The sequence below is a fragment of the Littorina saxatilis genome, linkage group LG13 (genome assembly GCF_037325665.1).
Source record: "Littorina saxatilis isolate snail1 linkage group LG13, US_GU_Lsax_2.0, whole genome shotgun sequence".
In the NCBI taxonomy this organism is placed as follows: domain Eukaryota; kingdom Metazoa; phylum Mollusca; class Gastropoda; order Littorinimorpha; family Littorinidae; genus Littorina; species Littorina saxatilis.
The window spans coordinates 34,297,848-34,317,598 of record NC_090257.1 but is presented as its reverse complement, the minus strand read 5'-3'; the positions used below and the strand labels follow the sequence as shown (position 1 = coordinate 34,317,598).

The following is a 19,751-nucleotide window of genomic DNA, read 5'->3' as shown; positions in this document are numbered from 1 at the left end:
TGGGACCCCCCCCCCCCCCCCCATCCCCTGTGGACCCCCCCCCCCCCCCCCGGGCCCTCTCCCTACTTAGGTCCGGCCTTGGTGTGCCAGTGTGTGTTTGTGTTTGTGTGTGTGTGTGTGTGTGTGTGTGTGTGTGTGTGTGTATTTGTGTTTGTGTGTGTGTGTGTGTGTGTGTGTCTGTGTGTGTGTCTGTGTCTGTGTTCGTCTCTGTGTGTCTGTGTGCATCTACGTGTCTTCTTTTCAAGTGGTTCTTGAAACTCTACCGCCCAAAAGCTGACGGAAGTGAAACTAGAGCATTTTACGAACATCTACACCCTAAAGATAACGACAATCTATTTCAATCTTGAGTACGTTAGTAGTAGAAACATGCACTGAGCATGACCTTCTTTTCTGCACGTTTTTTAAGAAGAAGAAGAAGAAGAAGAAACAAACTTTACACAGAATGCAGGCAATACAATACAACAATACAATACAATACAATAACTTTATTAATCTCTAAAAGAGAAATTACATTGCTGAGCGTTTGTGTCCGTAATAATAACATACATAACACATTCAAAATAAACATTTGTTCTTTGTCCTGAGAAAATATAGCACATTGGTTATCACATAAGAAAGTATATTAAAAATAAATTAACATGCATTCACCATCAACAATGCACAAAAGAAAGGCGCCACGTTATTGAATTTTGGTATGTTTCCAAGATCTTCCAAGTGAAAGGATGTTCTTATTCTAAATGATAAAAGCCATGATAGATGTGTGACGATGCACACGATTGTGTTCACAACTGAGAAGGACGGTGCTAGGAGTACGTAATACTACACTTTTACGTAGTGAAGAATATTAGGTGTGTGTTTATCTTTCTATCCAACAGTGACAATGCATTCCTCTGTAGACCTGTTCGGGTACACTTTTTTTTTAATAAATATTTGCCTTATCCTTTGTGTCACTTGAAGTTGACGTGAAAGTAAGGGCGTGGCGATAAGACTTTGTAAAATACATGCCAAGGCTGTGACCCTCCCAATTAATACTCTAAACATCATTCCAGAACAATACGGAGATTTAAGAAACGAAACGTTGGGACGTTTCGTTTTGAAGTTGTGGTAAACGTCATTATTTCGGGGGTCTCTCGCTGGAAAGGTGAAGGTCAACTGAAACGGAACGTGGAACGTCAAAACGCAGTCACGTTTTCCACCCCCAAAAAACGAACAATATTTCGTCAACTTTTGTGAGTATTTTTGCACACTAACAGTTTTATTTGTTGGCCATTTTATGCATTGCTAGATTCATCAACCCTTTCACAGTCTTTCAGCGCTGAGAATGTGTTCATTGGAGGTAGACAACTGTTGTGAACTGAAATATTTTGAAGGGTGCTGATCCTGGTACATTTATCCAACTTCATGGTGAGAAAGCAAATGGCGAAGCAGAAGTAGGTCATCGCATCGAATTTTTATTCTGGCTTCGTATGTGATCAGGTGCATGAATTGAAAAATGTGAAGCTCTTGTGCGTGCAATGCGAGTATGTCAATCCTTTATTGACTCGTGGAGTTGAAATTATGCCATGCCCAGTCAGCGGATCATATCCTGCCATGCCCGGCCTTTCATTCCGAAACGAAACGTGAATACATCTAAATCTTGTCTGCGGCCTATGCCGTCTCGTTACACGTTCCGTTTCGCGGGGTGACTCATTCACCAAACGAAACGAGCTGCAAAACGAAACGTGCTGTTTCTTAAATCTCGCTATTGTCTCCGTGATGTGGTATGCTGCAACATTTTAAAGCGGTTATGGACCTTCCTACCTTCCTAAGAGATCTTGAACCCAACCACACACGCACCCACTGATGCTTTTACACCCTTCCACCTAGACACATGCCAAAATTCAACAGCCTGGTCGGACTGGGAATTTTGGGCTGAAGTTAATTTTGAAGATTTACACAGGAGACAGGAACACCATTAATTCAACAAAACAGCCCCACTCTGCACGCGGGAGGCAGCCAGGCTGTTGATATATGTCCAAGTGGAAAAATACTCTTGCACCCATGTAAAATACTAGACGGATCCATGCTGATTGACTGTGTCGTCACGTGCCACAGGCACAAGAATCACTGATTTTGAGGGAGAAAAACAAAAAGCAACAGTTGGTCTGTAGGGACAGTCCCTCTCTTCATAATTATATCCCAAAGAAGTCGCTTGGATTTGTTCAGTTCTTTGGAAATTTGCTGAAATGGCCCTGAAACTTTGCCGAAGTTTTAAAGGTAGTCCTTGACAGTGCGTTATACCTTTTTACCAAACGTGCGGCTTTGACTGAAAAAAGTTCGGCATTGTGTGTCATGTGTGTGTGTGTCGTATGTGTGTGTGCAGTATTTACGAGGCGAACATGTTGCTGCCAACCATACGTTCAGCCTGACGTATTACGTGTTGTTCGGAAATAAGTCTTTGGAGTTTTGATGGGTTGGGAAAGAGTGAATACTCTTGCTTTTATTGAGGCAAATTTTTCTATGTTATACACTATAGGCCACTGACTTAATAGCGAGGGGTGTGTCTGAAACACGTGGACAAGGAGCACGTGTGGAAAGTTTGCCTCAATAAAACCAAGAGTATCACTCCTTCACAACCCACCCAAACCCGACAGAGTTAACGTGACTGTATTTCCGGAGTTCGTCTATTGGCAAGGTCCCATGAAGTTTTTTTTACCCCCGTCTGGCGCCTGTGTCACGTGCCTGCCGGAAAGCATGGCCACGAGTGTTCGCGGGAGGTCCGAGATTGTGCCAAAACGCTTTCCTGTGTGCGATCAGCTGGTATTACACACAGCGCATATTCCAGCGAATCATTCACCATTTTGCCTTCTTCAACACTGAGGTGAGGCTGTCCCGTTATACTCTGTGTACCACCACTAATAAGCTTCGAATCATTACATACCACACATATCGAGTTATTGATTGTTGTTTGTAGACTGTGATTCAGACGGGACTTGTTTCCGCACAGTAACCTTGAAGGTAAAGGGGGGAATATTTTACGTAAAAGCAGACCAGAGGCGTTCGATTTTAGTTTTGTATTTTCCCTTCTTGCGTGGCTTGAAGCATGTCTGGGTCAGTCTCTGCGAGCAAACGTTTAGCCGGCTACAACCATTTGTAAGGGTTGTTTCATAATGAGTTTCTAGCGACGACCAGTGTAAAGTGTAAAGTGAGAGCTTTGTAACGCATTATTTTCTTTCTTTTCTAAATATAACTAGGGAAGCTTCGCCGGTAGAAATGTTTACTCCCACTCCCTCGCGTGTTGAAAGTGGTTTTCAACAGGCACAGGATACATCAGTATAATTATATACGTACGTGCTTACACGCTCGCAGGGCAAACTGGTATGAATACACTCGAAGGTGACTGTCATCGGCTACACGTGTACACTCTTTAGTACAGTAGAAACCCCCTTTTAGGACTTGATTTTCTTGGATTTTTGAAATTCGTAAAAGGGGGGTTTCACCGTCTGTAGTCTGGTTACTGATGTAGGCAGCCGTACACCATCTTCGGAGGAGGCGCAGGACTCAGTGATGTTTACAGTATTTCCACTTCGGCTTTGTCCTTCCAAAAAATCTGTGTAGCCGCCTTTGTTCAAGGGCACTGCATTGTGGCCTGATCAGGCATTGGACCTTTGAGATAAAACGATCATAGTCAGTTGTGGGCGAAGTGTACAGATTTTCGTATTACAGTGGCTGTTCATCCTGTAATGCGTTCAAGCAGGAATATTGATCACACGGTAAATGTATTAATGACTGTCAAAACAATAAGTTTACTCGACTTCTTCTTTTCGTACCTTGGACAGCGCACTTTGAAACAATAACAACAAGAAATTCCTCCGAGGTAGGAAAAACACCCCCGTCCTTACCATTCTCACTGCCACCAACTGAGAAGGTTATTTCCCTTTGACCATTAATATGTCCCTCTATAAGTCCTTGTAGAATCTTAATCCACCAATAACTCCCTAACCGTGTGTTTGACTGGTCCCAATTTTTGTAAGGACCGTCTCAGGAATGTATAGAACCTGTTCACCAAGTTTGGTGACGATCGGTCCGTTCATTCTTGAGATCTATATGCGAACACAAACACACAAACAAACAAACAAACACATCGACCGAATCCTATACACACCCCTATACCGGGGGTGTAAAAAGTGTTTAAATTGTTGAACGCAGGCGAGGTTTTAGTCTTGTGTTTGTACTGGCTGTGTTCGTGCAATCGTGCCTTTTTACCTCGTGGTGAGACAACCATTACTTTTCAAACGGAAAACTGATACTTACTTGTCTGTAGCATGAATAACTTGAAAATGACACGTGACATATGCAAAAGACACACACACACACACACGCACATACCCACACACACACGGCACACACACAGTACACACACACACACACACCGCACACACACTCACAAACACACACACACCGTCACACACACACACCGTCACACACACACACACACACACACACACACACACACACACACACACACACACACACACACACACACACACAGGGTGACAGATTTTTTTGTTTTAATTAACATTGGTGCAATCGATCGCGCGCGCAGATGAACAGTATAAATCTCACTTGGCAATTAACAGGGAAATAATTGCTGGAACACTGCAACAAAATGTAACTGTGTGTGTCAACAATCAGTGTGTCGGCGATCAGTTTTATTTTGTTTCTTTCGAATACAAAAAATCAAAAAACATTGAAAGGGATAAGACTGTAACGTGTAACAAAATCTTGTCACGTTACTGATCTTTTGTAGTGTTTAAATGTGCCACCCAAATATTCAAACGATCTAGACACAAGAATCATGTATTTTTAGCAGCTGACGGCATCGCTACGAGTTGTAAATAACTAAACTGGAAACGAAACATCCTGCCGGGTTGACCATACAGAACGACTGACTGACTATTCCTTTCTTGATTGTCGACTAATTCTTGATTTTTCAGTGGTTGTTGGATGACAAACAAATCTTGTTTTGTTTTAGGCCCTTACAACCACAGTGTGTGAGCTGAGACGGCCTACCTTGCAGAGCATATCCCCATAAAGAAAAAAAATGTCATACTTTTAGAAAGGAAACATACCATAGCCGAGAAAATAAGGCCAGAATGACGACAGAAATGCGCACAAACAAGCAGAACGGAGAAACGGACAGAGAAGAGACAGAGAAGGAGAAGGACAAAACATGTGAAGACACAGCGGCAGAGAAAGATGGAGAGAACGAGGAAAGGAGAGAAAAGAAAGAAAAGAAAGGAAAGAGAGTCAAAAGAAATGCTGAGGTGGTTATTCCCGACGATGGTGTGCCTTATGACAGAGGATGGGCCTGGATGATTGTTCTCGGTAAGACATGAGACTATTTATGATTTGTGTGTGTGTGTGTGTGTGTGTGTGTGTGTGTGTGTGTGTGTGTGTGTGTGTGTGTGTGTTTCTGTCCGTACGTGCGTGCGTGCGTCCGTGTGTGAGTGTGTCACGGTGTGTGTGTGTGTCTTTCTTTTTCTTTATTTGGTGTTTATAACGTCGTTTTCAACCACGAAGATTATATCGCGACGGGGAAAGTGGGGGAGATGGGATAGAGCCACTTGTTAATTGTTCACAAAAGCACTAATCAAAAAAATGCTCCAGGGGCTTGCAACGTAGTACAATATATTACCTTACTGGGAGAATGCAAGTTTCCAGTACAAAGGACTTAACATTTCTTACATACTGCTTGACTAAAATCTTTACAAGAAACACTTAACAAGGAACACTTAACAAGGGTAAAAGGAGAAACAGAATCCGTTAGTCGCCTCTTACGACATGCTGGGGAGCATCGGGTAAATTCTTCCCCCTAACCCGCGGGGGGTTGTGTGTGTGTGTGTGTGTGTGTGTGTGTGTGTGTGTGTGTGTGTGTGTGTGTGTGTGTGTGTTTATGTGTGTGTGTGTGGATGTACGTGTGGATCTAGAAAACAGGAATGCATGCTTGATTAGACAGATAGATGGAGTTCCATCATTAATGAAGGGACACATCCTCCACGTTGTTCTTTAAGTTGCATGACAAACACAAATAACTTAGTGCAACAAGTGCAAACATGAAGGTACTTTTAAGTGCATGTTCGTACCACTAGCACACAAATCAGTTTTAATCGCCTGAAAGTACTCAACGAGTACAAGTTGAACGACTGTGGGTGTGGAGTTTTATCTAAAGTTCCCACATTTTACCTCTTTTGTGAGATACATGTTGCTTGATGACACGCAAGAAGAGAGAGAGAGAGAGAGAGAGAGAGAGAGAGAGAGAGAGAGAGAGAGAGAGAGAGAGAGAGAGAGAGAGAGAGAGAGAGAGAGATTTTATTTATTAGGCCTCCGGCCCATGACAAGACTGGTGACACATAATACAAGAGAAAAATGTTTTAATGAAGCAGAAAAAGCAACATTATGTTCCTACATTTTGCAACTGTGCATTTTCCAGAGAATCACTGCGAAATCGTAGAGCTTTATAAATATACGTTGCTAGTTGTTTTAACTACTTTGACACTGATTTGTAGAAGATAGTAATTGGCACATTCTAGAGAGAGAGAGAGAGAGAGAGAGAGAGAGAGAGAGAGAGAGAGAGAGAGAGAGAGAGAGAGAGAGAGAGAGAGAGAGAGAGAGAGAGAGAGAGAGAGAGAGAGAGAGAGAGAGAGAGAGAGAGTTTCACTGACAAAAAACAAAAAACAAAAAAAACAACATCTAAAGTTATCACATACCTAATTACTCTCTTGTGTGATTGTTGACAATGCAAAAAAAATTAAATAAAATAAAAAGCTTTTTTTTTTCTTCTTCCAGCTGGTTTCATGAACTTCGTGTTGATGGCGGGCTATAACCGAGGCACTTTCATTTTTTTCGTCAACTTTCTGGAGGAGTTCCGTGCTCCTGTGACCGAGACAGCGTTGCTCTTCGGGGTGAAAGCAGCAGTAAACAGTGTTGTGGGTGTGTATATTATAATATATTGCTATTTCATATGTTACGTAGATTTCCATCAATTGGTCAATTGGGTAAAACTGAGCTCATTGCAAAAGTGATATCGACGACATTTCCGTCGATATCAGTTTTGATATCGACGACCTCTTTATTGCTTTACTTAAAAAACAAAGACACCTAAATTATAAACAAAAAAATGTCTATGAAAATGTAATTATCCCAGAATTTTGTTGAGTAAATGACTAATTACTTTTTAAAAGAAAAGACATTTGGAAATACTGGAAAGTACAAGAAAAGAGTGAACAAAAAGAAATAATAATCAGAGGGAGGGATATGGAACAGCCAAAACTGAGACATATACTTTTGTAATTTCTTTACAGTGAATTCAAAATGTCCAGAGAAATAGCAATGTATCTAACATCGACGGACTGTGTGATGATGTCCGTCAATATTGGGTACTCTGCCTTCATTGGCTAGTTTGATGTTCTCGCTTTCTCAATACACAGAACTAAAATGAACAGAATACAGAATACATGTAGTTGATTTTCCAGGGTACGATGCATTGGCCCTCAATGTTGCGGTAAAAAATCATTGTGGTTCACACTCATTCGCGCTTGAACACAGACAAACTTAAACAAAGATAGAGTATCGACACTATTCCCAGATCATTAGCTAATCACCCCGGCCACGCCTTTTCCCCTTCTCCCTCCCCTTTTGAATGTAGACACCTGATGTGTAAGATTATTCTGAATTTGCTGTTTCAAGTTTCTTTCTGAAAAAAAAAAAATGGTATAGACTGAATGTTGTCATCGGTCTATATCTGTGTCGATTAAAAACAAAATAATGGACTGAGACCATGCGCGGTTAGTTGTATCAATGTTGTGTTATAATGCTACACACCAACTTATACCCATCCAACCAACCATCAACCAAGCAATCAACCATTTACCAAGCTGCAAGCTTGCATGCAAGCAAGCAAGCATTAACCAACATACATGTAAGTATCGTGATGAAAACAGGCAAAACCAATAGAAGGGAAACTTTTATAACGTACTTATAATCATCAGGGTTGAATCATCTCTTTTTCCACTCTGTCCACAGGACTATTTATTATGAACGCCGTGGTTGGTCGATTCGGGGTAAGAAAGACGGTGATGGTTGGTGGAGTGTGTCTGTCGCTCAGCGCCATCTTGGGCTCCTTCGCAAATGACGTCACTTCCTTGATTCTGGGTCAGGCAGTCTTTCACGGTAAGCAAGACGATTAATTGGTGTATAATGCAAATATATCAGTCCAGCCCTACTTTGTATGTTGAAGTTTTTCTTCAACAGATATCCACCATCACGATTCATTGTCCAAGGACAGGTGCGCCACCGTACTGAGGTCAAAAGACAGTTGGTCAGGTGCTTGGTTGACTTTTTCTGCGGCATGTTTTCATCGCAGGTATAACACAGACTGTCTTTATTTCGAGAGAAGCTGACATTTATTTTCGTGCTTTATCTATCAATTGATGCCAAATCTTTTTTCTTCTTTATCGATGCATGTGTTTACTTGCATTTTAAAGGGCCTGTGTATTTGTGCCTACTTTTTCGGAGTCAGTATTTGTTATGAGAGAGAGAGAGAGAGAGAGAAAGAGAGAGAAAGAGAGAGAGAGAGAGAAAGAGAGAGAGAGAGAGAAAGAGAGAGAGAGCGAGAGAGAGAGAGATTAACGATTAACGATTAACGAGTTTATTGCATTTAGGCAACATGCCCCTTGCAATGGGGGGAAAAACGTGGCAAAAACAACGTCAAGGACAAACATAAATGTAATACTGGTGGACTATCTAGTCCATCAGAAAAAGTAATTGTGATATTATATAATATGTACATTACAATGACGGCCATAGCCGGTTAAATAGTGTAGTTAAGTTGTCGCCTTTTCTGCTATTGTTCAGGATTTGCAATCAGCTCTTGTCTAAGTTTTAAACAATCAAAAATAAATGATGCCAGCATTTCCTGATTTTCAATATTCATTAAGTTGACAAAATTTCTAGCTCTCAAACAATTATTGAATAGAATGTTTAAAGAAAACTGTTGTCTTATATTTGAATAGGCTTGGCAGGCGAAGATGAAATGAATTTCATCCTCCTCCGCCAGACCACACAAGGGACATAATTCCAATCGTCTATTTACATTGTATCTGTGCCTGTTGCAATATAAGTCGTTTATGCCAACTCTAAATCGGACCAGAACGTCTCTATAACGTCTAATATGCAAACTTGATAAGTAATGTTCATACTGTAAAATAGTTTTGAAGCTTCGATAGGTCACAAATCGTTCACTATCAAATAACTTTGCATGCCAGTCTTGTTGATAGCAATCGAGCAAACGCTGCTTAAGCATCTTCAAAAAGCCAGTTTTATTACCGACCTGCTGCTCAATCCAAGAATAGCCAAAACCCAGGCGAAACACATGGTTTTTAATGTCACTAGCCCAAGTCTTAATCCCTCTTTCCTCTAAACGTTTAAGATGATCGTAAATTGCTCTTGGAATTCTATGGGAAGGCATTTCTAATAGTTTTAGCCAGTATTTAATTGCTTTCATAAGGGAATTAATAAAAAGTGGGTGTCTGCCCAATTCACCATAATTATATCATGGTATTAGGCGTTTTCTGACTCACTGATAAGAGTTTCTTGCATGCATACATTTGGACCCGTTCAATTTCCGCAATTTCTTTTACACCCCATATTTCGGACGCATACAAAAGAGCAGGCTGAACTTGGAGGTCGAACAAACGCAAAAATACTTTTATATCATTACATTCTATTCTCCATAATGCCCGTAAAATATCCATCACTTTTTTCTTTGCTCGTGCAGCGATTTGCTCCATTGCTGTACATATTGAAAGTTTAGTTGTCAGTGTAAAGCCTAAGTAAGTGTAAGAGTTAACCACTTCTAGTAGATCACCGTTTAAATACCATTTCTCACGCGCTGCTAGGTAGCCTCCCTTGCGGAATACCATCACTTTAGTCTTACTAAGGTTGACTGACAGTCCCAGTCTACCGGAGGCCCTAGCAAGCACATTTAACTGGTTCTGCAGGCCAACAACCGTGTGTGAAACAAGGGCTAAATCATCTGCAAATAGTAAAGCGAAAATTTCTTCTATTAGGTTAGATAAAGTGATGCCATGTCTTCCGTCTCTTTTTAATTCTTGTTTGTTTGTTTGTTTATTTGTTGCTTAACGTCCAGCCGACTACGCAGAGCCATATCAGGACGAGGAAGGGGGGGATGAAGGGGGCCACTTGTCAAGCGATTCCTGTTTACAAATGCACTAACCCATTACTTGTGTCCCAGCAGGCTTTAGTAAAACTAAATTAATACCTACTGGAAGATTACCAGTTTCCAGTATGTTAAAATAGGCTTAACCTATCTACTGCTGGACTTACATCAGAACACTAACAGATTAAACTATACATGAATCGCGAGACAAGCGGCAAGAGAAGAGATTTTTGGAAAAAATACAGGTGAATGAGCAAGAAGGCAGAAAAAAGAAAAGAATTCATGAAGAAAAAGAGAGCATGACAGGAAAGAGGAACCAAAAATCTACCTAACAGCAAACTAGAAAGCTCCTGCGGTTCCAAAAACAGGAGGGGCTTTTAATTTCATAACCGCAGTGCCCCACTGCGGGATTTTTAATTCTTCAGCAACCTCGTTAACAAATAGGGCAAAAATTTTCGGTGACAATAAACAGCCTTGTTTCAGACCGATTGGTGATCCAAAGAACTCTGTATAGTCCTGACCAGCTCTGACGCAGCAGAGAACATTTTCATACATGCTCTTTAAAATTTTAAGCATTTTTCTAGACAATCCTTTCCGGCATAAGCATGCCCATAGCTTGTTTCTATTAATAGAATCGAATGCCCGACGGTAATCTATGAAAGCAACAAAACCCTTTTTATTTTGCGCTAAACTTTTCTGGATTATAGTGTAAAGTGAGAAAATGTGATCAACAGTCGAGTATCCGGCTCTAAAGCCTGCTTGTTCTTCTACAATTTGTTCAGTTTCTTCCATCCACTGCGTCAGCCGCTTGTTCAAAATGTGCGTGAATATTTTACTGACAACACTAACAAGGATCGGAGAGAGAGAGAGAGAGAAAGAGAGAGAGAGAGAGAGAGAGAGAGAGAGAGAGAGAGAGAGAGAGAGAGAGAGAGAGAGAGAGAGAGAGAGAGAGAGAGAGAGATAGAAAGAGAGAGAGAGAGAGAGAAAGAGGGTGTGTGTGTTTGTGTGTGTGTGTGTGTGAGAGAGAGAGAGAGAGAGAGAGAGAGAGAGAGAGAGGGAGAGAGAGACAGACAGACAGACAGACAGATAGAGAGAGAGACAGACAGACAGGCAGCCAGCAGCCAGCCAGCCAGCCAGCCAGACAGACAGAGAGAGACAAAGAGAATGAATGGGGGGAGAGAGAGCGAGAAGTAAAGCGAAATACGATATAGCCCTAGGATCTGTCTGTACTTTATCCCTTACGTAATTTGGGTTGATGTCCATTATAAATGTCAGCCACCATTACTTTTTTTTAACAGTAACCCTGTTTCTTTTTTTGCACTTTGTCAGGGTTGAACTCATGTGGCAATATTGTCTTTCTTTCTTTATTTGGTGTTTAACGTCGTTTTCAACCACGAAGGTTATATCGCGACAGGGAAAGGGGGGGGGGGGGGGAGATGGGATAGAGCCACTTGTTAATTGTTTCTTGTTCACAAAAGCACTAATCAAAAAATTGCTCCAGGGGCTTGCAACGTAGTACAATATATGACCTTACTGGGAAAATGCAAGTTTCCAGTACAAAGGACTTAACATTTCTTACATACTGCTTGACTAAAATCTTTACAAACATTGACTATATTCTATACAAGAAACACTTAACAAGGGTAAAAGGAGAAACAGAATCCGTTAGTCGCCTCTTACGACATGCTGGGGAGCATCGGGTAAATTCTTCCCCCTAACCCGCGGGGTGTGGCAATATTGTCTTGTGATGTCACATCGCATTAAAAAGCAACCAACAAAGTGTCACCATTCTTTGTTTGCTCCGACAAGGCCTGAGGATGTCAATTATAGATGTCAGCCACCATTATGTTTTTTTCTTTCATCAGAGTAACCTTACTGCATTTTTGCACTAAAAAGTTTATTTTCAGGGTTGAACTCATGCAGCGATACCATCTTGTGATGTTACATCTTTTATTAGTTTGATATTTAACTATTTAATAATTAAATAGCAAGCAACGAAGTGTGACCATTCTTTCTTGTTTGCCTCCACAAGGTCTGGGGATGTCCATGCTGGGCATGCCAATAACAGTTCTCCTGGGATTTTACTTTCGTCGCCGCCGCTCCCTGGCCATGTCAGTCATGAAGTGCGGGGTGGGGGCGGGGGCCGTGGCTTTTCCCCCCATCGTCACCTTCCTCCTCAACCAGTACGGGCTTCGCGGAGCTCTGCTCATAATGGGCGGTGTCTGCCTCAACACTCTCGTTGGGGGTTCGCTCCTTCGACCTACGTCCTTCTACAAGAAACTGAAGCTACGCCGCAATGAAGAAGTTTCTGTGATAGAGGATGCGGCCGTGCGTGAAAACGGTTGTCAGAACGGGTCCTCTGTGGTTGTGATTGAAGAAGACGTCCTTCCAGTGTCTGTCCACGGGCCGGGAGGGGAGAAGAGGACCTTGCTTGTTCATCATACAGACGGCGTGACTATGTTATCGAGGAGCACTCCAGAACTTCACTTGGAGAGAATGTTTCGTCCCAGAACGTTTTCTGTCAACGACAAATATTACTCTTCCACTCCACAAAGGCATGGACGACCTTTTTCTCCTTCAAAACGCTTTTAGTTCATGATGTTATGTTAAGAAATATGAAAAGATTGGTAAAAGCGCTGTATACACTTCTATTATTCTCTCTGTTATAGAAATGTTTTTTTTGTGGTAATGACGGGCTCGTTTTTAATTTTTTCATGCGAATAGCTCTATAATCTATAGAGATTAACACAGTAATGATTCAATTCGGACAGGAATGAGTTTGATCCTAAAACTCAGTGACAGCCTGCTCGACAATCTTAATTTTCACTCCCTTTTGATGATGATTTTCAGGACTAGAAAAAGGGTATGCAACACAAAAGACTCCAGAAGGTGGCGTTCACACGAACAAAACAACTAACACCAATTTTCTAGTTCTGCATTGTAATTGTTTATATCTCATTAAATCAATCATCCATCACATTGATACTCATTCATATATATGGCCAAGAATACTATCTCAGGTTTTTTTCCTTGCGCTGCGGCCTTGATTCCCGTTTGCTCGCCAGCGATTCTTGTCAAGTATGGGGTGATGGAAAGGAAGGGAAATATGGGGTACAGGGATACAGGTTACCGGTTTCGTAGAGGTCTGGGTTCATCTGGTTGGAGGGTTCTCCATCCAGGTTCCTCTGTATCTCGGTACCATCTCGCCACGGTGCATATCAACCAGTGTCTGGGATCTCGCACGGGGAACCCTGATAATTAATATACCATCCATAAGTCACACTTGAATGAACATAGTAAAGAAGTCTATTCCCAATTCATTCACTCACACAGAGACACGGACATATATATGACAACAACAACATTGCAAGCATACATTACACAACACATTTATATAATCTATCCCCACTTTGCAACTGTCATCAATAATCTCTCTGTACAGTCTTCTCACCATTCTGACGAAACTATTTCATTCACACGTTTACAACTCACTGCTTCCACACACACAGTATTCATTGGTTGCACGCGCTAACTTCAGTCGCAGGAGATTTTTGTCTATAGGCCTAACTCGACTGAACTTGATACAACTTATGGAAACAATTCTGACCACGTAAATCCCCTCTCTCTCACCGCTCTGCCCGACATTACTCACGCACCACCTAACTTGTGGTTATTGTCTTTTCTATCTGCCCTGTCACCGCTCTGCCCGACATTACTCACGCACCACCTAACTTGTGGTTATTGTCTTTTATATCTGCCCTGTCACCGCTCAATACTCAGTTTACATCATTTATGCAACCAACGTTTACATACCTTTTCTGTGCTTCACAGATAAAAGGGTGATTCTTCAGCACGGTAAATACACAGGCTAGCTTTCTACGGCTCGTGTATTGCTTGTCTATATCCAGAGCAAGCCTAACTAGTCCTCTCCTTACGACTACTACCGTCTATTTCACTATAACCACGTCTGGCTATCTTTTAGCGGCACGACCTCTCTTGTCGTCCGCTTCTCGAAGAATGCTCTCTCAGCTAGGCTCGCTCACGTCACATGACTTTTCTCGCCAAGCCGTGATTCGCCTGTTATCCATCCGCGCGTGACATGCGACAATATAGTCCGTAACCTATTTACAGATTCTTGACAATGATGGTAATGATGGTAATAATGATAATGATGATGATGATGATGATAATGATGATGATGATGACGACGACGTCGACGATGATGACGACGACGATGACGTTACGACGACGATGATGATGACGAGGACAACGATGATGATAACGACGACGACGACAACGACGATGGTAATGATGATGATGATGATGATGATGATGATGATTTATTTTGTCAGTCCAGGAGAAGCGGGGAGCGTGCTGGACGCGCTGAGCCGGTCTCACCTGGCTAGGTACCTGTCCAGAGCTGACCTTGAACACGACACGCCCTGTATAGCGCCTCCGGCTGACCACGCGCACGCAGCGGATGACGAGAGCGCCGGAAAGAAACGGTAGCGGGAATTCTCTATTCAAATGTCCTCGACTTTGTGCCGAACGGGAACACAATCTAGTTTTCTTAGAGAGCGCGAAACATTTTACAGACAGATGAAAGTAGCCAGTGCGAAGACTGGCTTCACCAGAGACCGAACACTTTAATAGCAGTGGTCAATCAAACGAAGCAAGTGCACCCACCCGACCAGTTATATTTTCAGAGACAAAACTGTCAACGGAAACGACCCGGTAACGCTGATTCCAGTTGGCCATTTTATTTCCGGTATTCTCTGACGCTTGCCGGTAACATTTAGGAAATGTCTAGTTAATACCATCTCTGAAATTCATAACACCAGATTAGATTAACATTCCTTATTATAAACGGTTATATGGCATTCAAACTGTGTACTAATCTCTCGTGCTGCAGGACGCATGGCTGCACTGGCTCCAGATGAGTTAACTTAAGAAGACACTGGAATTTGAATTCCTATTGATATGCATAGCCTTTGGTCAATGCAGCATAGTCTTCTTATTGTCGATCGCCGTTTACACTCGGATTTCAGCTCTGGGGATGGAGCTGGTGGTCTTCTGCAGAGCCTCCACGGGTCCATACAGCTTATCTTGTAGGGTCGTCGGCCTGGGCCAAGTCTCACTCCTCAGGGGCTGGAGGCTCAAGGAATTCTGTGGGATGCGGCCTAGTGTCAAATGGCATCTCTTCGTGAAGACACCGCTTAACAGTTAATATTTGTGTGACATTGTGTGCAGCTCGTGCCTGCAGCAGACGTGGCGGGTGGTGAAGAAGATATTCGGGGTGTTGGACTTCAGCCTGTTCCACAGCCCCATGTTCCGACTGCTGGTCGTCTTCTTCGTCACGTCACCCATGCTGATGACCGTCACCACCTACCTGCCCGCCATGGCAAAGGAACGCGGCCTGGACGAGAACCAGAGGGCTGTTCTACTCAGGTGAGTACATGGTACTTTCGGTAATGTTGAACTTTGGCGTTGCAAAGTCATAGCTCAGAATCTACAGCAATTTAAGCCTCCAATTTGGCATAACCTGCTGTTGTAAGTAAGTATAACAAGTCATTTTCGATACCTTTGTAGTTCCGGAATGAACTGTACAGGACAGATGCCTTTCATTTTCATAGAAAATATCGACACAGCCATGTTTTCGAAGGAAGTGAGGCATCTCTGGGACTGGGTGGCCGAGTGGTAACGCACTTGCGCTCGGAAGCGAGAGGTTGCGAGTTCGACCCTGGGTCAGTCCTAACCTAGGTGGTGGGTTCAAGTGCTAGTCTTTCGGATGAGACGAAAAACCGAGGTCCCTTCGTGTACACTACATTGGGGTGTGCACGTTAAAGATCCCACGATTGACAAAAGGGTCTTTCCTGGCAAAATTGTATAGGCATAGATAAAAATGTCCACCAAAATACCCGTGTGACTTGGAATAATAGGCCGTGAAAAGTAGGATATGCGCCGAAATGGCTGCGATCCGCTGGCCGATGTGAATGCGTGATGTATTGTGTAAAAAAAATTCCATCTCACACGGCATAAATAAATCCCCGCGCCTTGAATATGTGCGCGATATAAATTGCATAAAAAAAAAAAAATTAATAAAATCCCTGCGCTTAGAACAGTACCCACGGAATACGCGCGATATAAGCCTCATATTGATTGATTGATTGATCTCTGTTGATACAACGTATGCAGTGTTTCGTCATTTTCGTCGATCAAATGACCGAATTAATTAATGATGCTTAAGTTTGGAGCTCAATCCGTCAATTAATTTTACGATAGATATTCTTTGGTTTGATTAAAGGGATTCGAATCAAAAATAAGTCAATAATGCCACTGGATTGTGAGCTATGAATTTACAACGCTCAAGTTAAAGATCACCGATACTTTCTACCATGCTGGTCTCCGTAAACTGTCCTGCCTTGGTCGATTTTTAAGCATAAACTTACCTCTTTGTCGCGCTAACGGCCACAGGGCTACCAAAGACCCTTCAAGGCGCAAGTTGCAAGTACCGGCTTTGAACATCCTAGCTTCCACTGAGACACGATAATTCGTAAGGTTCTGTTGGCTTTTTCTCGAAGATACAACATCAATTAAGCATGAGTCTTCCTTGACGATACCAGAATCGTCCAGCCTACACAACGATATGGTTTTGAAGAACTAAAATACATCTTTGGACGGACAGTGTAACTTAATTACAGCAGGCGTTACAGTTTGTCTCATTTTTGTTTTAACCGTTACATATGCTTCTGTGCAGCTTTAGCGATCTCCGAACACATGAGTTTGACAATATGTTGCGTTCGATGTTTCAGTATCATAGGAGGACTTGATTTCTGCTGTCGACTTACCTGTGGGTTCATTGCTGACACCAAAGTCATGAAGGTGAGTCTGATGCTGCCTGGCATCTTCTGATTCAAGGCTAGGTGCCAAAAAATGACGTGGCCAGGTGTCGCACCAACTGGTATAGTTCTATTTAAAACTTGTTAACATTATTTATTTATTTGTGTCGGTGGGGGGGGGGGGGGAGGGGGATAAGAATATGTGCGAAGCCTCCTTACACATAACGTCGATCCATCTTTGCCCTTTCTATAGGGAAGACACCCAGTTAAAGATTAGTATAATTCACTTCGGGAACGCTCATCGCGGGGTCACCACAGATGGGCAGAATTGGTCCCAATCAACATCTTACGCGTGCTTGTTTATACAAATACTGATGTGTAGTATGTGTTATTGCCGTATTCTTGAATGTCTTAATAAGCCTTACCTAAAATGTTCATTGTAGGTACAAAGAAAATGAAATATTTTTAGCACTTTGGATAGAATTTCTCTATTGGAACGTTTCTATGATCAAGAAAGTGTAGGTTAAAACGTATTTTTGAGGGTGTAGCAAAGTGTCACGTGGGGCCTCCTACGAGATCAGATAAAACTACCAGGAAATGCACCCCGTTGTATTGCAGGAGAACACCCACAAGAACTGAGTGCACCTGCAGGAAATATGCCAACTTTTTGGTCGAATTACCATTGTTTTTGTTAAATTTTGTCGGTTAAATGTTGCTGTTTCTTGTTCCGTATTCTTCGTTTTCACGCGTGACAGTGTTTTTTGTGTGGGTCTTTTTATATATGTGACCCTCCACCACGGAATGAGTCGCATGTCACCTTTGCATGATTTTCATATTTGTACATTTTCCTAAAGATTTTTTTTATGTTCTATCCAGTGGTGAAACCCGTTTTAGAAAAGAGCAACAACTGTTTGAGTTATAAGCCTGTGACTAAGGTGACCCTCATGCTGTTACCATACACTCTCCGGACTTATATCAAGTCTAGCGCAGAACCGCGCGAGGTGACATGCGACTCATTTCGTGGTGGAGGGTCACATATGTTGCTTGAAATTTCAGGTGTCCACGATGATCGGCATCGCCTTCACGATTCTGGGCGTGATGTGTCAGCTGACACGCTTTCTGACCTCCTTCTCGCTGCTGGTCATCCTGGCCGTGGCACAGGGCATGTTGGGAGGCGTGGCGGCCTGCGTCATGCCCATCCTCATCATGGAGGACATCGGGCTGGACAACACGGCCAAGGCTCTGGGCTTCAACAAGCTCTTCAGCGGCGCCGCCATGGCCGCTTTTCATCCGCTGCTAGGTATGTGTACGAGAGGGTGACGTCTCGACTCGCCCTCTCCCATCTTGCTCCTTCCATCTCGCCTCCTCCCATCTTGCCCCGATTACGTTACGATTTGTTTTGTAATAAGTGAAATTTCTCCCCATCTCATCCGACTTTGCAAACTCACACACACACACACACACACACACACACACACACACACACACACACGTACACGCAAGCACGCACGCACGCCCGTACGCACGCACGCACACACACTGACTGACACGCACACACGCACCGCTTGCGGCACGCACACACACAAACACGTCTGCAAAAAAAACCCAACCGTCAGACAGAGAGACAGATGCTATTTGGATGTAATGTAATTAAGAAGAAACTTGATACTTCTATAGCAAGCGCAACGCACAGACAGACGGGCAGACAGACAGACAGACAGACGTGACGGACAAACGGAAAGACTTCGAGCATACACTAAAAGAGTTACAGCTGATCAAACTTCCCCCACACAACCAATTCAACCAAATTTTCTTCATCATTTTCAGGCTACATCCGGGATACTACCGGTTCGTATGACATGGCGTACAACGTCATCGGCGCTTTTACACTTGCTTCTGCGGCTATCATCGTCTGTGTGCGATTCCTGCCTCATACGCTTCCTACCGATGACAAAGAGGAAGTAATCACATTTCCGGACGCAGACGACACCGAGTCTTCTCCCTTGAACCCAGAAATCAAAACGACACCAGACGAAAAACAGACTTCGTGACACATGATGAAAAGTAAAGTTGATTGTGCAAGTGAGTGCGTGAGGAAAGAATGCGGGTTTGGGGAAAAATCATGAAAATAAAAAAACTGTACCTGTATCATGAGATCGTGTTCATTGTACATGTATGGGAAACGCAACTTGCTGTCACTGAGGTCACGGTGCACTGAGGTGCACTGAGGCTCATACATTTCTTTTTATCTGGAGTAAACAGTGTTTGCATGCGTGCGCGAGGGTGTGTGTGTGTGTGTGTGTGTGTGTGTGTGTGTGTTAGTGTGCGTGTGTTTGTGTCGTATGTGTGTTTGTGTGTGTTTGTGTGTGTGTGTGTGTGTGTGTGTGTGTGTGTGTGTGTGTGTGTGTGTGTGTGTGTGTGTGTGAAAGAAAGTAAAGGCCCGGAGAGAAAACACAGAAAAAGAGTGTCTGTCTGTCTGTCTGTTTGTAGGCTGTCTGTCTGTCTGTCTGTTTGCCTGCTTGCCTGTTTATCTGTCTTCATTGAGTTACTCTATGCAAGGGAAGTAAGTAAATGGCTCACTGTTTGTCAGGAAGACGGTAGGGGATGGAAGAGAAGCCCTGGAAAATACCCAACCACTACCGCCGGCCACCACCTGTGCGTGTGTAACTCTCTCTCTCTCTATCTCTCCGAGT

The 19,751-nt window shown here is 42.9% G+C and overlaps 1 protein-coding gene and 1 long non-coding RNA gene across 2 annotated transcripts; one reads left to right on the top strand and one right to left on the bottom strand.

The window, feature by feature from the left end:
* The first annotated feature begins 2,501 nt into the window (after positions 1 to 2,501).
* LOC138945562 (monocarboxylate transporter 13-like) lies at positions 2,502 to 19,266 on the top strand. Its single transcript, XM_070317007.1, has 10 exons — positions 2,502 to 2,860; positions 5,015 to 5,367; positions 6,829 to 6,972; positions 8,065 to 8,211; positions 12,252 to 12,774; positions 14,572 to 14,724; positions 15,470 to 15,667; positions 17,032 to 17,101; positions 18,115 to 18,358; positions 18,886 to 19,266. Exons 2-10 carry the CDS (start codon positions 5,136 to 5,138, stop codon positions 19,107 to 19,109), a joined length of 1,935 nt encoding a protein of 644 aa, XP_070173108.1. The 5' UTR covers positions 2,502 to 2,860; positions 5,015 to 5,135; the 3' UTR covers positions 19,110 to 19,266.
* On the bottom strand, positions 13,143 to 14,562 carry LOC138945563 (uncharacterized). Its single transcript, XR_011449033.1, has 2 exons — positions 13,947 to 14,562; positions 13,143 to 13,878 (listed from the first exon to the last, which is right to left on the bottom strand). It is a non-coding gene; the product is annotated as an uncharacterized lncRNA (long non-coding RNA).
* Positions 19,267 to 19,751: the final 485 nt, after the last annotated feature.

Excerpts from the sequence above, each read along its gene's own strand:
- LOC138945562 (XM_070317007.1), top strand. The coding sequence starts at position 5,136 with ATGACGACAGAAATGCGCACAAACAAGCAGAACGGAGAAACGGACAGA. Across the intron at positions 5,368-6,828 it reads GGCCTGGATGATTGTTCTCG|CTGGTTTCATGAACTTCGTG; the intron begins GTAAGACATGAG and ends TTCTTCTTCCAG. Across the intron at positions 14,725-15,469 it reads GAGAGCGCCGGAAAGAAACG|CTCGTGCCTGCAGCAGACGT; the intron begins GTAGCGGGAATT and ends CATTGTGTGCAG.